We start from the raw sequence: 20,379 nt of genomic DNA on the forward strand, positions 1-20,379 counted from the left end.
CTGTTTACAGATGACATGATTTTGTACATAAAAAACCTTAAAGAATTCATTCCAAAACTATTAGAACTAATTTCTGAATTCACCAAAGTTGCAAGATACAAAATTAATACACAGAAATTTGTTGCATTCCTATACACTAATAATGAATTAGCAGAAAGAGAAATCAGGAAAATAATTCCATTAACAATTGCATCAAAAAGAATAAAATACCTAGGAAAAAACCTAACCAAGGAAGTGAAAGACCTATACTTTGAAAACTATAAGACACTCTTAAGAGAAATTAAAGTGGACACTAATAAATGGAAATTCATGCCATGCCCTTGAGTAGGAAGAATTAATATTGTCAAAATGGACATCTTGCCTAAAGCAATCTACAGATTGAATGCAATCCCTATCAAAATACTGACAGCATTCTTCAACAAACTAGAACAAATAATTCTAAAATTCATATGGAACCACAAAAGACCACATATAGCCAAAGCAATCCTGAGAAGGATGTAAAAAGCTGGAGGGATTATGCTCCCCAACTTCAAGCTCTACTGCAAAGTCACAGTAATTGAGACAATTTAGTACTGGCACAAGAACAGACCCATTGATCCATGGAACAGAACTGAGAGCCCAGACATAAACCCACACATATACAGCCAATTAATATACCATAAAAGAGCCATGTATATAGAATGGGGAATGACAGCCTCTTCAATAACTGGTGTTGCCAAAACTGGACAGCTATATGTAAGAGAATGAAACTGGATTATTGTCTAAATCCATATGTAAAAGTAAACTCAAAATGGATCAAAGACCTGAATGTAAGTCATGAAACCACAAAACTGTTAAGAAAAATCATAAGCAAAAATCTCTTGAATATAAGCATCTTTTTCCTGAATACATCTCCTTGGGCAAGGGAAACAAAAGCAAAAATGAACGAGACTATATCAAGCTAAAAAGCTTCTCTACAGCAAAGGACATCATCAATAGAACAGAAAGGCATCCTACAGTATGGGAGAATATTTTTGTAAATGACATATCTGATAAGGGTTTAACATCCAAAACATATAAAGAACTCATATCTCAGCACTCAAAAAGCAAATAACCAATTAGAAAATAGGTGGAGGATCTGAACAGACACTTTTCCAAAGAAGAAATTCAGATGGCCAACAGGCACATGAAAAAATACTCCAGATTGCTAATTATCAGGAAAATGCAAATTAAAACCACAGTGAGATATCACTTCACACCAGTTAGGATGGCCAACATCCAAAAGATAAGCAACAACAAATGCTGTCAAAGATCTGGAGAAAGAGAAACCCTCCTACACTGTTGGTGGGAATGTAAATTAGTTCAACCATTGTGGAAAGCAATATGGAGGTTCCTCTAAAAATTAAAAATAGAAATACCACTTGACCTAGGAATTCCACTCCTAGGAATTTACCCAAAGAAAGCATGATCCTAGATTCAAAAAGACATACGCACCCCTACGTTTATTGCAACACAATTTAGGATAGCCAAAGATATGTAAGCAATCTAAGTGTCCATCAGTAGATGAATGGATAAAGAAGAGGTGGTACATATACACAATGGAATATTATTCAGCCTTAAGAAGAAAACAAATCCTGCCATTTGCCACAGCATAGATAGAGCTAGAGGGTATTATGCTCAGTGAAGTAAGCCAGGCGGAGAAAGACAAGTACTAAATGATTTCCCTCATTTGTGGAATATAATAACAAAGCAAAACTGAAGGAACTAAACAGCAGCAGTCTCACGGACTCCAAGAAGTGACTAGAGGTAACCAAAGGGGAGGGAGTCTAGAGGTTGGGTGGGGAGGGAGGGAGAAGGGGATTAAGGGGCATTATTATTAGCACACATAATGTAGGGGGGTCTCAGAGAAGACAGTAGAGAACAGAAGATATAAGTAGTGACTGTCACATCTTACCACACTGATGGATAGTGATTGCAATGGGATGTCATGGGGGGACTGGATAATATGGGTGAATGCAGCAACCACAATATTGTTCATGTGAAACCTTAATAAGATTGTATGTCAATTAATAAAGTCAAAGATTGATCACAAAGAAAAAAAGTGTATGTTTTTGACTGCCACACTACTTTTCATTACTTTCAAAATACTATTTTCTAATTATATTACAATACCATTTATGTCCAACTCCACTTTTGAAGATTCATTCATTGAACAGTGTTTATTGACAAACTACTGTGTGCCAGATACTGTTCTACCAACAGAAGATACAACAGTTAGTAAAACAGCAAAACAACTCCATTCCTGAGAAGTTTACATTTTAGTGAGGAGAAGCTGATTGTAAACACAGTAACTAAACAATGATTTGTGGGATGTGGCTTAAACAGTGCTTGGAGGGAAATTTTAGCTATGTGTATTTATATTAAAAATAAAAAGACTTAAAGTCAATTATCTATACGTCAACTTTCCCCTAAGATTCCAGAAAAGACAACAAAATTAAATTCAAATAGGTAGAAGGCAGAATAAATAGAATTTTAAGTATATAGGATGTCTTTTTTTAATTTCAATATTTCAAATAATAGTTATCCTCAAGTTTTTCAAAAGGTTGTTTAAACTGATATATATATATTTTAAATTATCTAAGTGAAGAATGAAACTTAAAAAAACCTATTTAAGATAAAATTTTGCCCACCTGAATCCTCACCTGCTTTTGTTATTTCTCACAAATTATTCTTTGTTAAAATAATCTAGGATTTAGATCCAAGTTATTTCCTTATGAAATTTTGTTAGTACTTGTCACTTCTTTATCAGAATTCATTTTGACATAGGCATTAGTTTTAAAATATAATTTCCAATCATTATTTTGGCCTAAATATATGGTTAATTTTTTAAAAGATTAACATTTATTCCCTAATTCATTCAATTTAATTCAATTGGTCTCATACTTTAGTGTACATCAGCATCACCTGGAGGACTTGTTAAAACAGACTGCTGGGCCCCCCACTCCAGAAGTTTCTGATTTATTAAGTCTGGGGCTGCCCCTGAAATATTTGTGCTTCTAATAAGTTCCCAGGTGATTCTTGCTGCTGGTCCAGAAACCATAATTTGGAAACCACTGTTAAAATTTTTCACTTAGTTCTTTAGTACATACATCTTCAATAATATATTTAAAGAACAATATGTTATATTTTCCCACCCCTTGCATAGCTGAGAATTTTCCTTCTGGATTGACACATTAATATCACCTTGGATGTGGGATTACCCTTTCTCCTAAAAATATGTATCACTCTGTTTTAGTTTGGCATTTAGTGTTGTTGAGATCATATCTGTGTCTAGCCTAATTTTATCTATCCTTGTAATTCAAAATATTCCACAGAAAGTGCTAGGTAAAAGTCTCTTCACACATTTTTTTTTTGGCGGTGGTGATAGTGAATTCTTTCTAGTTAAATTTTGATTCAATTCAGGAAAGTTAAAAGAATATTTTAAAATGTATGCTTTCATTATGAATTAACATATGGGAAGTGCCTATTAAGGGAGCTAAAATGTAGAATACTGACTGGTACATGGCAAGTGCTCAGTAAATGCTAGGTATTTCTATTTTTTCTTTAATTATTTGCTGCCCCATTCCCATCCTGCTACTTTCATCATGAATTCCTTTTTGGATTTCCTGTATGTCCATCACCTTCTTTCATGATTTTGATTTCTCCCTATTATTTCTCTACATTTTGGAGAGATTCTTAAGCCTATCCTTCACAACACTGATCAAGTTTTCATGGTTTCAGTTTGCTTTGTAATAAAAGCTGTGTTTTTATTTGTGTTTCTGTATTTTTGCTTCCTTACTAGTCTTCCTTTTCTGAACTATTTCCTTATCCTTTCTGTATCTCCTCATCTTATCCCAGTGTGAACTGTCCCTGCTTTTTCTGTCTTCTGGGTTGGGCAAATCCCCTCTTCCAGACGAAAGACAGACACAATGTTAATGTTCACACTTTAAAGTCGAATTTGCAGGATCTAGCAGACCTTTGGTTTCTGTGAGACTAAAGAGGCAAAGTTATTTTTTCCTCCTTCCCTTGATCTCTGATACTCTGTGCAGATGGGATATATGTAAAACTATATAATTCCCAGTGAACGGATACTGCGAATCTCAGAGTCTCTAATTCTACTTGAAGATCTTAGCTTATGAGGATTATAGCTCTTAAACATGAGGCATTGCCTCCAGCTACTCTTTGCCACCCCTCACAGAGAGGGAGGTATGAAGTCTTCATTCCAGAATCTATCCCATGGCACTGGAACAACAATCTTCTTTCCTTAAAGTAGATATAAAAGTGCTAAGTGCTTCTTGCTTCTATTTTATCTATTCCAGATTTAGAACAACAACAACAAAAAAAAACTGGACCACTTATCAAAGATGTTCTTTTAATAACTACTCTTTTCATACATTTGATCATATACACATTCTCAAAAATACCTTAGTCATGGATGGGAGTGGCAAAGAAGGGCTTCTAGTGATACATACCATCACCCAAAGCTTAATATCCATAAGTAAAGCTCAGCAAAAAGAAAGTTAGTGAAAACTTCTGGACAATAATGACAATGACTAAATATCAAGTGAATTTTTTGTTCTTCCTTTTAATTTGTGTCACTCTTTCTGTCTTGATACATTTCAGTGAGAATTTTGGAGAGTCCATCTGAGAGTCTACTCATTAAAAATAAAAATTATTATATATGACTTCATAAGTAAGAATTATCATTGACTAAATTTAACCTACCAAAGATAGACCAGTTCATTTCATTCTCCTGAAACAAACATCTCAAACATTTATTGCACAAAAGTATTACACCTTGTAATGGTGGCATTCTTTATATTAGTTTTTTTTCTCTTCTCAAAATGGGAACTGGAAGTTGAAGATAAATGGCTATCAGAGCCATCTCGAGATTCTTGTTGAGAAAAATATAGATTCCTAGCCTCACTTTTGGTCAGCTGAGTTAGATCCTCTCTGGGCTCAGGATTCAGCATATTTAACAATTTCTTTAGGTGACTATTATCACAAAAGACTTACGTTATCTCTATTATATTATAAACTATATAAAAATGGTGAAACTAAAGAAAAGCCTTTGGGGAATGATTTAGAATCATGTACAAGGAGCAAACGCACAAATACACACAACCATTACTTTTACATACTTACCATACCCTCAACTGGTATAAACTTGCTATTAAAACAAGGATTTAGGGATATGGGAAGGCTCGAGTGAAAAGGTATTTCAACTATTCAAATATTATTGTTAGCCCAGTTCATTTCTATTATGTTTTTATTGTATACTATTTAACAGAGACAGTTATATTTCCATTGTAATATTGGGCTAAACGAAAGCAAGACCAAACATTTGAAACTAGTGAGTAAAAATCCAGCACAGAAATAATTTGATCTATTAAACCTTTGGCATCTGCCTTGAAAAGTACATATGTTTCTTTGTGTTATTTCTCAGTATATTAATATGAAGAATGCATGAGGCACAGAGGTTAATAGGAATAGTAAGAGGTTTACTAGACCACTTATAGTATAATTGTGACCTGTCATTACTGTGAATTTGTTTAAACAGTGATTAATCTTAATGCCATATTTACAGATTATTTTCAGCCTAATTTCTGTTAAGGAATTGCAAAAGTGGGTTTTTATGTATTTTCTCAACCACCTTACCATATGTTAAGAATATTACAAAAGCATAATAGAGGAAATGCAGAATAAGCAGGAGTGGGGAAGCTGATGTAACACAGTAGTTAAATTCATAATACTGAGTCCAACAGTATGAATCCTAATAACACTGGATACCAGCTGTGTGACATTACAAAATTTGACTTTTCTGTGCCTCAGTTTCTTTTCAGTAAAACACACCATTAATTGTGACCTCCTGACCAGGTTGTTGATTAGATGATATAGTAACAGGAAAAGTAGCAATTGGTGCACAGTATGATGCCCTACTTTCTATTACCAAGAATTTCTTACTCAGTTACCAAAAGCTCACCAGCAAATCGAGATGAATGGCAGAGATTAAGTGGCAGCTGATCTCCAAAACTTCTGACTTCTGAATTGTGCACAGCTGAACATTAAGAATCAGATGGTGTTTCTTACAGGCCTACCAGGGACCTGTAACTTTCCTAGGCCTTGGAGGAAAAATTGAAGACACAGCAATGGATCCTGCTTTTAAGGAGCTTATATAATCATTAACCTAATGTGCCAAATGAACTGTGAGCAATTTAAGAATATCCTTTGGATTTTTGGACCATACAGTTCTTGTCAAATTAATTCATACTGATTAAAATTTCTCATACCGTATCATGTCAGATGTGTACTAAGAGGGTTCATCTTCTTATTTTACTTGATTTATATTTTGTTTTGTTTAAACCAGGGAAAGTGAGAAATGGTGTACTTTTTATTTTTTCCCCTTCAGGAAGGGCTTAACATAGGTTTTTGGCCCAATTTCTTTCCCACGTAATCACCTTCAAAATGTGCATCTCTTTCTCCTCACTTAGTTAAAAAGTAGCATCTTTCAATTACCTAGTGGTGCTTTTTGCAAGTTCAGTTGAAATTATAAAGGATATGATACTGTGGCTGGGGAAAAAGATGGATCTGTCTAAAGAGAAGGTGAGACAGTTGTAAGAACACACAGCCATTTGTAACTGACTGAAGATTACAAAGTAGAAACTAAAATGGACAACGAAAATTTGTTCTTCACATCACAGTTGGACTAAGCCCTCATACAGTTTATCTAACTCAGGAAGGAAATTATTTATTGCCATATTGACAACAACTTCATTTCAAGCAAATGCTGCATCTTTACATTTTATGAAAAATGCTTGAATGCTTCCTGTCATTTCTTGTGTTGTTTGAATGAATTCAAGAATATTTCCCTAATTCACCCACTTGACTCAATTTTCCAATATGGAGACGGAGTGATACAGATAATAAGGGACATAATTTTTACAATGGTTACAGAAGATTACACCCACAGATTTTCAAATCCAGATGGAATAAATTTTTGATGAGTAAGTGACATTTGTAGCCTATTAGAATTTAATGAGTAAACTATATTTAGACAGGCATTTATGGCAGACATTGGATGAAGACATGATAAAAAATTGTTTAGGAGTTCACCTTAAGTGAAGAGAGTTTTGAGTTTGAATCCAAACTATGTCACGTCCTGGCTATGTAAACTTTAGATAGCTGCTTAACCACCTGGAGCTAATGTTTGTAAGGCTATAAAATGGGACCAGTGATACCTACTTCACAGAGTTATTTAAATAAGAATGCATATGAAATGTTCAATACAGTGCTGGACAAATAAAGATCATCTTATTCAAAGGCCTTGATATTTGCACTTGCTATTACTCGTTTCTGGAAGAGCCAGTGCTGAAGAGTGCAGAAACGTCTGGCCAGTTTTGCCAGTAACAAAAGTCTGGCAAGGTAAATTTTCAAATCCTATCACTAGCACTACTAACTTGTATACTGTGATTTATTAAACCCAGGCATGAAACATTTTTTTAATTGCTGGTGCTACTTTAGAAGATATAGTTGAGTTTATATGTAAAAATGAAGTAGTGCTCTGTTGTCATAAAGTTGTGTGAAGATTAGAAGAAATAAGCTAGTGGTCTTCTCACAGACATATGTACAACCAGTGCCGCACTTCACACTGATGTATGAAACCCATGGGTAAGCTGATTTTAAAGGAGACATTTTCTAGATCCCCAATGGTCACATGTATTATTTCTTAAATTTACAGCCTGAGAGAGGATGCATCAAGGTATCATGATGATTCTTCTGCTCTCAACTGTTGTGTCTCAATAGTTCTTTCCACCTTGGGAAGAAGCATATTTCTTGATAATCTCAAGTATTACAATGGCATACTGCTTTATAGTGTAAAAATTTTGGGGTACCAAAAAATTCAAAATATTTGGTTTTTAAGGAAGTGACTTGTGATTGGGTAACATATATTTTTGCCAGTTAGGTGACTTCCAAGTTACTGTTTCAAAAAAATTGAAAGGGGAACTCATCAAATTGCCTAATTATTTTTGTTGATGATCAATAAGTAATTTTAAGCTTGTAATATAGAAGATGTTCAAAGAAATGACTACAATAAAACTCCTTCCAGTCTCTTTTAATTATTTAAATGAACAAGGACTTCCAAATTCATATCTAAAAATAAAAGCAGAACAGAATGATGTTGAAACTCTGACATTTTTGGAAAAATATGCATCAATGAATAGATGACCAAATTGTTTTAAAAAGCTGATTTTTCTCAAAAAGAACTGTATGGGCCCAAAAATTTCCTTTTATGTTGAGTAATTATCACTATTTATAATATATTTATATTATGATTTTATAATGATAAATTATAAATTCTAACAATGTAGAAGGGAAAATTATCATTTAAAGCCTTAACCCAGAAATGTAAAAAATAAAGATGTCCATTTATAGACATACATTTAGTTAAAGAGAAGTCCCACACTGTGCTCCATAAAAGAGATTCAAGCTTAAAAGCATATGAAAACAGGACAAAATTAGGTGAGAAAATCAATTGGAAATATTAGCCCAAGGAAAAAATTATGTAAAACTTTTAACTATTATTTTGAATTTGTTTATGTATTTTTAAATAAGTGTCAGTGAGTATAAAATCACTTTGCTATTTAGACTCTATTAGGTTTATTTACAAGAGTGATGTAGCAACTTCATTTTAAGAATAAAGATTTGCAGAACATGGGAGATTACATCTTTTGTTGTCACTTAAACTTACAGTTAATATTTCTAAGGTTGACTTAAAATAGATGAGAGGTACATAGTTTATAATTTTTTAATATGAGTTATTTGTGAACAAAAGATTTGAAAAATAGTGAAATAATGTATGTAAAATCATTACACGCATTGAATCAAAATGCTGAGCTCTACAAAAGCATCGCAATTGAAGCTAAGCCAGCCTGACCAAGCTTTTTTGCCTCCTCTATTTGGATCCTAACTCTTCCTGTATCATCACTCCTGTATCATCTTGACCATCTGCACCTTCTACCATCAGGTTCTGCATGGTTCTCTTGAGGACTCACTACATCCACACTTAAAGATGGGTGCGGTTTGTCATCAAGGGTATGGTACCAAATAGTCGAGGCTGCACACCAGGACACTCCTTCATCCAAGAAGGCTTCAGGCAGCTTCCATGGTTGACAAACAGTATCAGAAACAGGTTATAGACATGACTCTGCAAGACTTTTGGTGCAAAATGTAACTATGCTAATGGGTAAGACGCTGAGCATTGAAACAGCTTTATCCCCACAAGGGGGGTTATCTCCTCCTTCTACTGATAAAAGGATACCATTGTATACGGCTGACAGAAAAGAAGTAAATGAAGAAAGAAAAGCAGAAGGCTACCAATACTGTTGTCTCCTCCATTTTAAGAGCCTGAGAAAATAACTAGATTTATTGATATGTAAGCCCTTGTCCTGGGAGAGAACTGTTTTTATTTAAAATGTTAGTATCTGCACAAAAATTAGAAAAGAAAGACATAGTATTTCATAATTTTGAGTTTAACCTTACCCTTGTCTGCCTCTGACACTTGTTTCACTTTCAAAGGACTACTGATATCCATAAATTGTCTTTAGTGGCACTTAGAATGGATTCTCTTTGCATTAACAAGTGTTCAACATGTAATCAAATGGAGTGACATGTTCTATTTGGAGACCTCAAATACTGTGTTCCACTACTTTTCCTAAGAATGAATTTTTACCCTTTTCACTGCAATTTGTTTCAGAAACTCAGCTCTGTGTAGATTCTGCATTTATTTATGAAATACCGTGATTCTCTAGTCTTACAATTGATTAAAGCCTTGGTCATTATTTTGGAAATAAGATATTCAAACCAAAATGCTCAATGCCATTACCCTTTCATCATCTATTGCTCGATGCAGATTCTCTGACCCTCCCAGAAACTCTGGGGAACCGGGTCCAATAATCTGTAAAAGGTCATTCAGGTTCTGGTGCACACTGAAGATTGAGAACCCCCAAATTTCATCTCACTAATGGGACTTGGGTAAGTAAAAATCATCTACAATTTAGAAGTAAATAAGCATATTTTCCTTACCAACATACATGAATCCTTACACATAAAAGAATCATATATATAATCTTAAATCCAAAAATTAAGAGTTAATCTCATTTGTATTATGTAATCAGGCATCCGCTTTTCGCAAGTTTCAAGACCTTGCGCTGCTGAGAACCAGTGACATTTCGATAGTTCTTTAGATGTTTGGGATGGATGTGTTGGCCTTATAGTCAGAGTAATGCTGGAGAGTTGGGTCTGATGCTTAAGCCCATGAATGGATAAAGATGGCGGGGAATCTTATTCTAGTCATGCCCTCCTTCCCTAATTTCCCTTTTTGCCGTTTGGTCTTCTTCCGCTTTTCCTTAGGGTGCTGAGTGATTGATAGCCTATCCCAGTGACTATATTACAGCCGCCTCGACTAGGGCTCTTTTCCTTATCATTAGCAGTTAGCCTATGGTTAAATTCACAGCTGACTGCTTGGTACAGCCCCTGAGATTTAAGGGTCTGGCCTTTAGAAAATATTTAACATAAAACTGAAATTTTGACATACTGAGAACTCAGTTCTCTGCAAGGCTGCTTTAATTAATCCAATGTACTGTACCATTGTTCTGTATAAGACTGTGACATGGTGAACTGTTCCTGAAGCTTACAGAGATGTGTAGTCCTCAATTAAACAGTCACTGACGTGTACCTACACTGATTTTTTAGTACAGCAGGTATGTATGAATCTGTGAATATTTAAATTCAAGCTCAAACAATGACACAATATGCTCTAGTTTTACTTTCACAATAGAACATTTTTTTTATTAATTTCAAGCTTGAAATCATTCTTTATGGAAAAAACACACAGAGGAAAGAAATTTAATAATTCATCACCACTGCTACAAAGGTAAGTTTTCTTAATATGCTTGTCAGAGTCCTTTAATTTACAAGTTTCCAAATATTTTCTTAGGAACAGGTACAGATATTATTTTCCTAATTTTGAACAAAATAAAAAAACATGCATACTATCCACATAAATATAAATTTGTTGGCTCGTAAATACTATTTGATTTTATCATTTATCGGCAGGACCATAGTTATTTTAAAATAGCTAAGGAAAGGATTGTAGACCTTGATCTATGCTTTAAACCTTTGCCCTTGCTCCAGTCTGTCGATGAGCTGTAAGCATCTATGAATATGGCAGCTGAGTCCCAGATGAAAAATTATGCATCTCATAAACTGCTATTCTGCTGAAATGTCAAGCCAACGCAAGGCTGTACCTCAAACTCAGCACTTGGCATTTTCCTCCTGTCTGCTTTGTTGCCATGAAGCAAACATGAACAGTGAGAATTTGTGTAGGGCAGGTAGCAGGCAAGCTCACCGTCAAAAATCTATTATTAGGGCTCTGATCTCCTGAGCAGACAACAGCCAAACTGAGAAATTCAAGCTTCAGGAAAGGCAATATAATGCAAAGAGAGAGTCTTTGTCAATCTGTACAGGAATATATTCAAATGAGTGTGATTAAAATGAGAATAGTTCTAATGGTGAGCTTTTCTAAACCAAACTGATAATTTATAAGGAAAATTATAATTCAGTATCTTTATTTGATAGGTCTATTTTTGACCGTTCTGCAAATATGGTATATATATATATATATTTCTATAACAAAGTCTTTAATAATTGGATCAGTTAAACTTTTGATAGTCTAAGAATATTTTTACATATGTAAATAATAGAGCTTTTGCATTATTTTGGCACATGCAAAAAAGAAGACATAAGACAGATGAATGAGTGTAAGGTGGAAGGGTCTGCTTTTAACTATTCTTTTGGCATGATTTGTCACTGCTTTTTAAAGTTCATTTAAATATTATCTTTGTCCGGTTATTTTGGACATTTTGGTATTAAAATGTAAGTTCTTATTGATAAAGATGGTCACAATAAATAGCTGAAATTTTATGACAGATAGGTGTGTTTTTCTAAAAGGATTTTATGCATCAGTAATCATGTGATTGATGCTAAAAAAAAATCCAGTCCATTAATAACTACTTCCTACAAAAAAAAATTCCATCCTACATTTTATGATATGATTATAATTTATACTGTAAGAACTTAGAGCAATCCTGCCAAAATCTTCAGCTGTTTGCTTGTGTAAGTAGTTATTCAAAGCAAAAAGTATAACTGAAACTTCTGAGTTCCCAATCTAGTAAATGGTTTCTCATCCATTTTATACAGTCATTAATAAATACATTAAAATAAATTTAATTTTATGATTGTAGCAGGTTACATTGGATTAGCATTTATGTAGTGCCCAGTAGCTGAGTTTAGGCAGCTAAGTCACTGCATGATCCAACAATTCATGCCTAAGCCACTATTTTAAAAATGAACATGAAATATGCAGTGTGGAGTTGAGATTCTTTTTTAAGCAAATATATTGATTCACATTTGTGCAAGTTTTCTAAACTATACACTTTGTACTCATTTCCAGCCCTACACCAGCACAGAGCTACAAATGACAAGCTTGCAACTTTCTGCCTTGTACCTTCTTTTATTGGCATTTCCCATGTTGGTTTTACAATGAAAACAACTTTAGGAAGCTTGTAATTCTAAGAGCTCAGTTAGAGTTCAGTGTCCAGTAGCCCTAGCTAGATTTCATATCATTCATTATTTACTTGTAGAATGGAAAAGAATTTATGGAGTATGCTGTTATCATTTGTTAAGAAATACATAGTCATTTTTTAGATTCTGTAATATCCTATATGTTATTAGTAAATTTGGGTTCCTGAAATAGAGATCATATCTTGAAGGCAGTCCCTGAAGAATTACTCACAAATCAGTAATAAAGTTTATTAGTATGAATATTTAATAAAATATATTCTGTAGTTTAAGTTGATACAGAATCAGTAATTTCAAACAAGTGTCCAGAATTGAAATTGAGAATAGGAATTTCCTTTTCTTTGTTAAAATAGAACAAATTTGGCAAATAAAATCATTTTTTTTCAAATAGTGAGTTAATTTTTCAAATGGGTAGGAAGTAAATTATACTGAACCTAAAGTAGCTATTATTTCAAAGTACCTTCTGCAGAGAAATTTCAGAACTTCTTGCTGTATGTGGGTATGTGCATGTGTATGTTTATATGTATAATAAACAAACTATGTACACAACACTGGAGTAACATAACAAACCTAAAGCATATGTCCCTCTGCCATTAATAAAACACAATAATAAATAGCAAGAAAAATTCTTCAAATGAGTTTACTCTGCTGAAAGATGCTTGATTACTGTTTCTCCATATATAGCTGTAAGTTAATAAAAGTTATCCTTGTGAAGTCAGTTGTGAAAGACATATCTTTAGTTATGCCATACAAAACTCATTCTTAGCACGTTTGAAAGAATCTTACTCACAGGGAGTACTAAATATGAAAATGTCACACCAGAACTGGTAACACCATTTATATAGGTTATAGGTGATGGTAATTACCAAGTTAGGAGCTATTTTAATATTCCTCACTGATGTGGGAACAAGGTCGGAGAAAAGGTCAATGAGAAACTAAAGAAAAAGTAACTAAATGGAATCTAGAAAAAATAATGAGTATTCTACTTGAGGCTGAAGTTTATAATGTTACTTATGGAATTACTGTTTCTTTCAATGAAAAAGGTAAAACCAAGGAATCCTCTCCTGCCTTCCCCTCTCCCCCAAAAACCATCGAGAACCTATTCAACTGTTTGGTGATACATGAATTAATTGTTATTTGACATTAACAATTAAATTGTCTGCATGGATTCTAGAAAAAGGAATGCTAGGTGGTAACAACTTAGAATGTAGTATTTACTGTCCAAAGCAAGGTTGATTCTTTAGAGCCAATGATTTAGACTGGAGTACTTATATGGTGGAGAGCTTAATTAGCTCTCTTAGTTTGACAAAAATATTCCCTATGAATACTGAACAAGCTTTCTATTAATACTGTTCTCACTATGAAATCACCTTTAATCTATAATTCAACCTTTAATGAACTCATACTGTGAGCATGCATCCTGCCAGGCATTTCTCCACAATTGAAATTCAGGTTTATATATCATTCTATTATGATTTGGTTCACATGCTCCCCCTGCCCCCCTCCCCCCCACACACCCATGCTCAACATCTTCAGGTGAGTTGGAAAAATGCAGTTTCTAAAATAACAGTTGAGGATGAGACCCTGGAATGAGGTCCTAACCCTTCCTCTTGATAAAAGTTTTCAACTGTAACAAGTAGAAATTATCTTCTTTAATGACTTCTATAGGCTAAATATCTTATTTCATATAACAAAGAAACTTCTTTCTAAAACAGTAGTTTTCTGACTTTTGAAGTTAACCACAATAAAAAGTGCATTTGACATCATGAACCCAGTACAGAAATATGTACACTTGTGTATATTACATATATAACTGAAAAAAAAAAAGATGTTTGACCAAAGAATGCTTATCCCAACTACATGCAAAGCATTGTGGCATTTTTTCTATGCTATGTCACTTTAAAATAATGTTGATTACAGCTCATTAAACTTTCTTTCATAGCACATACACGAGTTGGCAACCACAGTTGGAAAAACACTGCTTTAGAGACCTCTAGAATCCAGACTAATCATATTTGAAATAATTCCCCTGACATTCCTTAGCTGAGGTTCTGTCTTCCCAATGTTAGTCACTGCCCCTTCTTAGCTAGTGTGTTTAAAAGAAAAACACTACTGAAATGTGACCTTTCTACAGAATGTACACTATACCCCAAGTACCTATTTTCCCACTTAAACAAAACAAAACCTTCACTTTAGATAACATAAATCTTATTCTGAGAAAAAATAATAAAGACTGAATAAAGGGATAAAGAATACTGGCTGGAAAAACAGTCTTCCCAGGCAGTGGAAAGGATGTGTGTATTTCATGTGGCTCTCCAAATTGAACTCTGTCTGGCTTTGACTGAAAAAAAAAATCTGTGATTTAAGCAGCTCTTTCAAAGTAGACATTCCAGTACTCTGAGAGAACACCTGGGGAAGTATCAGCACTGTGCTGTGGGAATTTTTTTAAAAATCTTATGAAAATATCTAGTGTATTTTAGGACATTGTATACTGAAGCAGAGTTTAAAGTCTTGACAGCCATATTTGATAAAACTAGGTATGGTATTTACCCATTTTGATACTTCCATTACTGCTAAAATTTGAGGCCATTATGATTTAATGCAATTTTGCTAGGCTTGGTTTTGCTGTAACTCATTCCGAAGGTACTTTGTTACAGAACTTGCTTCTGTCCTAAAATATATTATCATTGCCTATATAAATGGCTTTTCAGCTTCTACTACCTTTAAATTAAAGCAAACATTGCTTTAAAGGAGAAAATCTCTATTAATTTTGTCAATATGGAGAAAGGCTGTTTTTAAAACAGACTGTTTAAAGGGAAGGGACTTATTATAGAACCTATTAGAAATGAGGTACAAGCCCTTAAAAATATTAGGGACTTTCTGTTCTGCCCAGTTTTTAGCTGAGCTTATAACCCAAGTGAATATTTATATATAAATCTATAAATCTTAGAAATAGAGTTTTATGGAAGTGTTAACAGGCCCTGAGGTATAGCTGAACTTGTTTTCAGACACAGCTATAATTTCCAGTGTGTGTATGTTTAAAGACTGCCACACAAAAGAATTTTTCTAATGCTGTAATTTTGTACTTTTATTAGACTGAGTTATAGTATGGGAGAATATTCAGAAATTGCAGCTTAAATGAGAAAACGTGAATGGTGTTACTTACATAAAATACTACTGCAATAGTTCTTTTATTAATTTTTAATGTTCAGCACCCTCTGTGACCTCCTTTATTCTCTTACTGTCAACATGGCAGGCTGGAGAAATTGAAATGGGCTGACAGAAAACATAGTGCACGTTGCAGCCCAACTCCAGAGTCTCTTGACTCTTTCTCTGAGGCACATGCTGACGCAGGGTGCACGTTATTATGCATTAAAATAATATTTAAGGCTCTGTTTGAAAGCTACTAGTAAACGAGTTGTGTCTGGACCCTGGGCAGGTGCTCTTCGTCAGCCTTCCCCTTTCTGACATTGTAGGAATGGGAATGGCATTTAATTAAAAGCAGATTATAATCTTTTATTTATTTATTTTTTAATATCATGGCTCATAGACACACTTCATACTCTCAAAACATAATACCTCAGCATGGATAGTGCTTTATTTGTGTCTAGACAGCCTCTTCCAAAAGCATATTTTGTTCTGAATCAGCAAGGCCTTCCTTGAACAGTGGGACACTGCTATGTTATGTATATTCACCACGATCTCTATCACCAAGGAGACTAATCCCCATACCAGTACAGTCAAGAACCTCACAGCATTGTCTTTGCAAGACCAACTTCATGTTGTCACAGCAACAGAGCACACAGGGCAAAGATACTGAACGGGACTTTGGGATTAAAGCTTTTCTTTCTTTTTTAAATGCAAGTGTTTGATGATGAGAAGAGTATGCAAAGGTGTGAGTTCTGCAAATGTGTTGTCAGCCGAAGCCATAAATGCAACGTTTTAATGGTTCATCTGGGACAGTTGTGAAAGTAAGATTTTTGTGCAGAAGGTAGATTTCAAAATTCTGGGAAAAGTGGAAACTAATCCAGACTATGAGAAAGATTTTCTAATCAGGGTTCTTATGTTTGTCTCTTAGCAAGCCTCGGTGTTACCCTTCACTAGTGACAAGACCACTGTGACAATGAGAAATTCCAAGAAAAACACAGACCAGATGAGAGGAGAATTGGCATAAAACCCTATGCTGGTATTCTCTCATCTCGTGCTATCAGCTACTTGAGTCTTCACTCTTGATCTCTTCTCTATTATAACTATTACGAATCTTGACCCGCAATGAGTTATAAGAATTTGGGATCATAAAGGCTATGATACTCTTGCTTGACTTACACGTGAACTTGTGGTTTTTCAGCAACTTCCACAGAAGCAAAGTACAAGGAGAGGGAACACCTACCAGATACCCCTCCGTATGTAGTGCGCTTTCCAGTGCCCACTGCTGGCCAGGGTGTGCCATCGGCTTTCAGTCCCATCAGACCGGAAACAGTGTTGGTGGCTGTAATGCCATCTGCACCACCTTTGAAAAGTATATTAACATTTACCTGCAGTTTTTAAAGGGACAATGGCTAAAACTCATTCAAACCCTCAACCCATGAAAACACACACTCTACATTCCCTTGAGAATATTTCCTGACAATGCCTTCACTAATTTCACTCCTATAATTCTTTTTAAAACGCTAAGCATACAAATTTTTAATGATCACGACTTCATTTTTCCAATTATCATATAGATTCCTATGACAAATATTTTGTGTTCAGGGCTATTCTCCAGGTAATTCACAGTATCTTTGCAAATCAGATACAATTTCCATTGGATGGAGCACATCATATATGACTTATAAAGTCATGCGTTGACTGCATGATTCATGTATTCAATAGATATTTATTGAACATAAGTTAAAGGCAGTGCACTAGACCCTACCACATATAAAAGGAGCACATAAGAAATTTCACATTGTGGAAGCAGGTGTCTTTGTTTTTCACTTCATTAAATGTTCAAAGGCTGTTGCTGGATTGTTACAATATCGGGTCATTTTTTTGGAGTGATTTGCTGGACTGAGGTTTTGTTCCATGATTCTTTGTGTGCAAAACAGGTGTTTAGCAGGAAAAATTTAAATGTTTTTGTTTTTGTAGGCCAAAGTTTGCAGTCCATTTACTAGCTTGAGTCCAGATGCAACACTACTGCATTTTGAGGTCTAGTGCCCAATTTAACACTTCTCTTAAACTCTGAACAAAGATATACATTTGTAGATAAAGGTGTAGTTTAGTAAGGCTGTATAATATAGACCCCTACTTACAGAACTAGGCCACTGATGCAAGTCCAGTTCTTACCTTCCTTTGCAGCTCTTGCGATGCTTACAATATCAGTGACATTTGGGGTCAACTTGGCAAAAAAAGGAACCCGAACAGCTTGCCTAACCCAGCGACAGATGTTCCGCACCAGCTCTGGATCCTGTTCAAATAGGTCAGTTAAATATAGAACATAATTAAAGAATTGTGATCAAAATGTGTATTGGAACAACAGCAAAGCTGGAGATGTGTGAGACAAATCCAACTTGACAACAAGCTACATGATATATTCCTCAAATTCCTCCTCAGTACTACACCTAGACTCATTAGGGAATGAAGGTTAACACACTTCCAGTGAACTGCAAATTTGTCACATAAAGGTTAAATTCCTCAAGAGAGCCTTTGGAAAATCAAATTACAAAGAACCAAATGGAGGAGTGTTTCCCACTTCCAGTTAAGTAATATCAGGAATAAAACATAAACTTCTGGTGGTGAGTTGAGGAAACATTACAGAATTTCTAGTGCCCTCATCAGTTTGAGCCTCATAAAAAGTATTTAAACTGCTAGCTCCCAGGTGAATAATATTAAATCTGTGGCCTGTTTTCATTATTGGAAGACTTAGTCTTGCTGAAGTGTATTCGCAAGTAAATAAATCTGCAACTTCCTAATCAATCTAATATGATATATAGTATATGCTAATATGGAATAATTCAGTCTTGATGATACATGAGCTGATCAGTAACTTTAGCTTACTTTTCTAAATGTTACCAAGATCTGTAGAGTACTTTTCAACACTCATCAACTTGAAAGAATTGATCAAAATGACAAAAATGAAATAAAATATCAAATGCTCATTTTTAAAAGCAAGGAATAGACATTTTCAGGCATCTGCTGCCTGTGATTTTGCAGGCTTCTATTTCCTCCAGGGACAAGTATCATTTAGAGGGCAATCACCTATCCTTTCCATTGAAACTAACATAGCTGTAGTAATGTTCTTTGATTTCAACACATACAATAGTCCTTTTTTTCATTACTTTTAGTGCAAAATTTATTCTGACAGGTACTGATAATGCACTTTGATAAATTACCTTAAAATATGCAACAGCAAGTCATTATTGAACATGGTAATATTATCTTAGCAAGTTAAAATGTTTTTTGAATAAAAGAAAACCCAGAAATACAGACATATATCTTAACTATGAAACAGGAGGCAAGAATATAATGTGTAATTAATATTTTTATATGTAAGAAAGTTGCTCTTTGCATTTTAACCTTTCAAATTCTTTTTAGATGAGATTTCTAATGTTCTAACCTTTAGAAAGAACCTTTTCATTTAGGTTTAATGTGCCTTGATCCATCATCTTGTATTACTTAAAAAGTTATGCGTTGATGTGCTAAGATACTCCAATGAAGTAATTTCTGTTGATTGCTACTGTCTCTATTCAGCAAAACTAACAATATTAACAAAAAAAATCTTTGGCTTGTTCTTTTTTCAGGACAGTAATTTCTTAATTAAACATAAATATTAAAAAAGGCAGTATATGGAATGCTCTACAGGGCATACTGTGCATTATGAATAGTAAAATCTGGAGACTTAGCTGAACAAATTCTAACTTATGAAAATGGAGATCTGCCCCTGCCCATGCAGTGTCCATGAAATATTTATAACTGCTGCATTGGCATTATGAAGGCAGTTGCATCTTTGTGACTTTCATTTTTAAGTTATGAATTTCCCTGGGACTTAGCCTGGAAATGACAGAAACTGTAGGTGATATGAATAGCATGTCCTTTGCAAAAGCTCTCTTTAAGGTAGAACTTGACAATAATTTAAAGATCACTTGAATTGCATAATACATGGAAGGTAGCTGGACAAGAATTACTGAAACAAATTTAAAATATTATGTGTTTCCAACAGAGTGAACGCTAATAATCCAACATAGGCTACTAAGTGGCTTTCAATACTATTGACCACCGTGTCTTTAACATTTACTCTGAACATTTGTCACATTTTTTTCTGTAGGTTTTCACTAGTTGAATACTTTAAATGAATGTCTTTTGCCCATTGTTTAGCAATTTGGAATTTTGTTCCAACTTTTTCATTAAAAAAAAAACTGTGGTCTCTTGGTACCATTATTATTGACTCACCTGTCTCTTTTTGAGACACCATAATTTGACCCTCGTATAGTTCTCTGGTAAGATACATGGTGTTCAGATATATTATTGTCATACTCATACTCAGCCAAACCAGCTGCTGACTAATTCTCATACCCAGTTGAAACACAATTTGATTACTGGGTGTTTTAAAAACAACTGACAACATTATAGTGAAAATTAATGACTGTCCTGTAAATTGCAAAGTTTTGTGTGACAGGCATAATAGGGAATATTGTAATATGCCTAGGAATGTGGTGAGCCTAATAACATGATAAAATGAATTTG

The 20,379-nt window shown here is 34.3% G+C and overlaps 1 protein-coding gene across 4 annotated transcripts in view; it reads right to left on the minus strand.

Annotated features, from left to right (window-relative positions):
• DPYD (dihydropyrimidine dehydrogenase) overlaps positions 1 to 20,379 on the minus strand; it is an 870,115-nt gene that overhangs the window by 218,117 nt on the left and 631,619 nt on the right. For all 4 annotated transcript variants that reach the window (XM_037024395.2, XM_037024389.2, XM_037024403.2 and 1 more), the window contains 2 exons: positions 17,983 to 18,103; positions 17,048 to 17,167 (listed from right to left, as the gene is read on the minus strand). In XM_037024395.2, coding sequence (XP_036880290.2) covers positions 17,048 to 17,167; positions 17,983 to 18,103 — 241 coding nt within the window. The remainder of the gene's footprint in view (positions 1 to 17,047; positions 17,168 to 17,982; positions 18,104 to 20,379) is intronic.

The sequence above is a fragment of the Manis javanica genome, chromosome 4 (assembly GCF_040802235.1).
Source record: "Manis javanica isolate MJ-LG chromosome 4, MJ_LKY, whole genome shotgun sequence".
Classification (NCBI taxonomy): domain Eukaryota; kingdom Metazoa; phylum Chordata; class Mammalia; order Pholidota; family Manidae; genus Manis; species Manis javanica.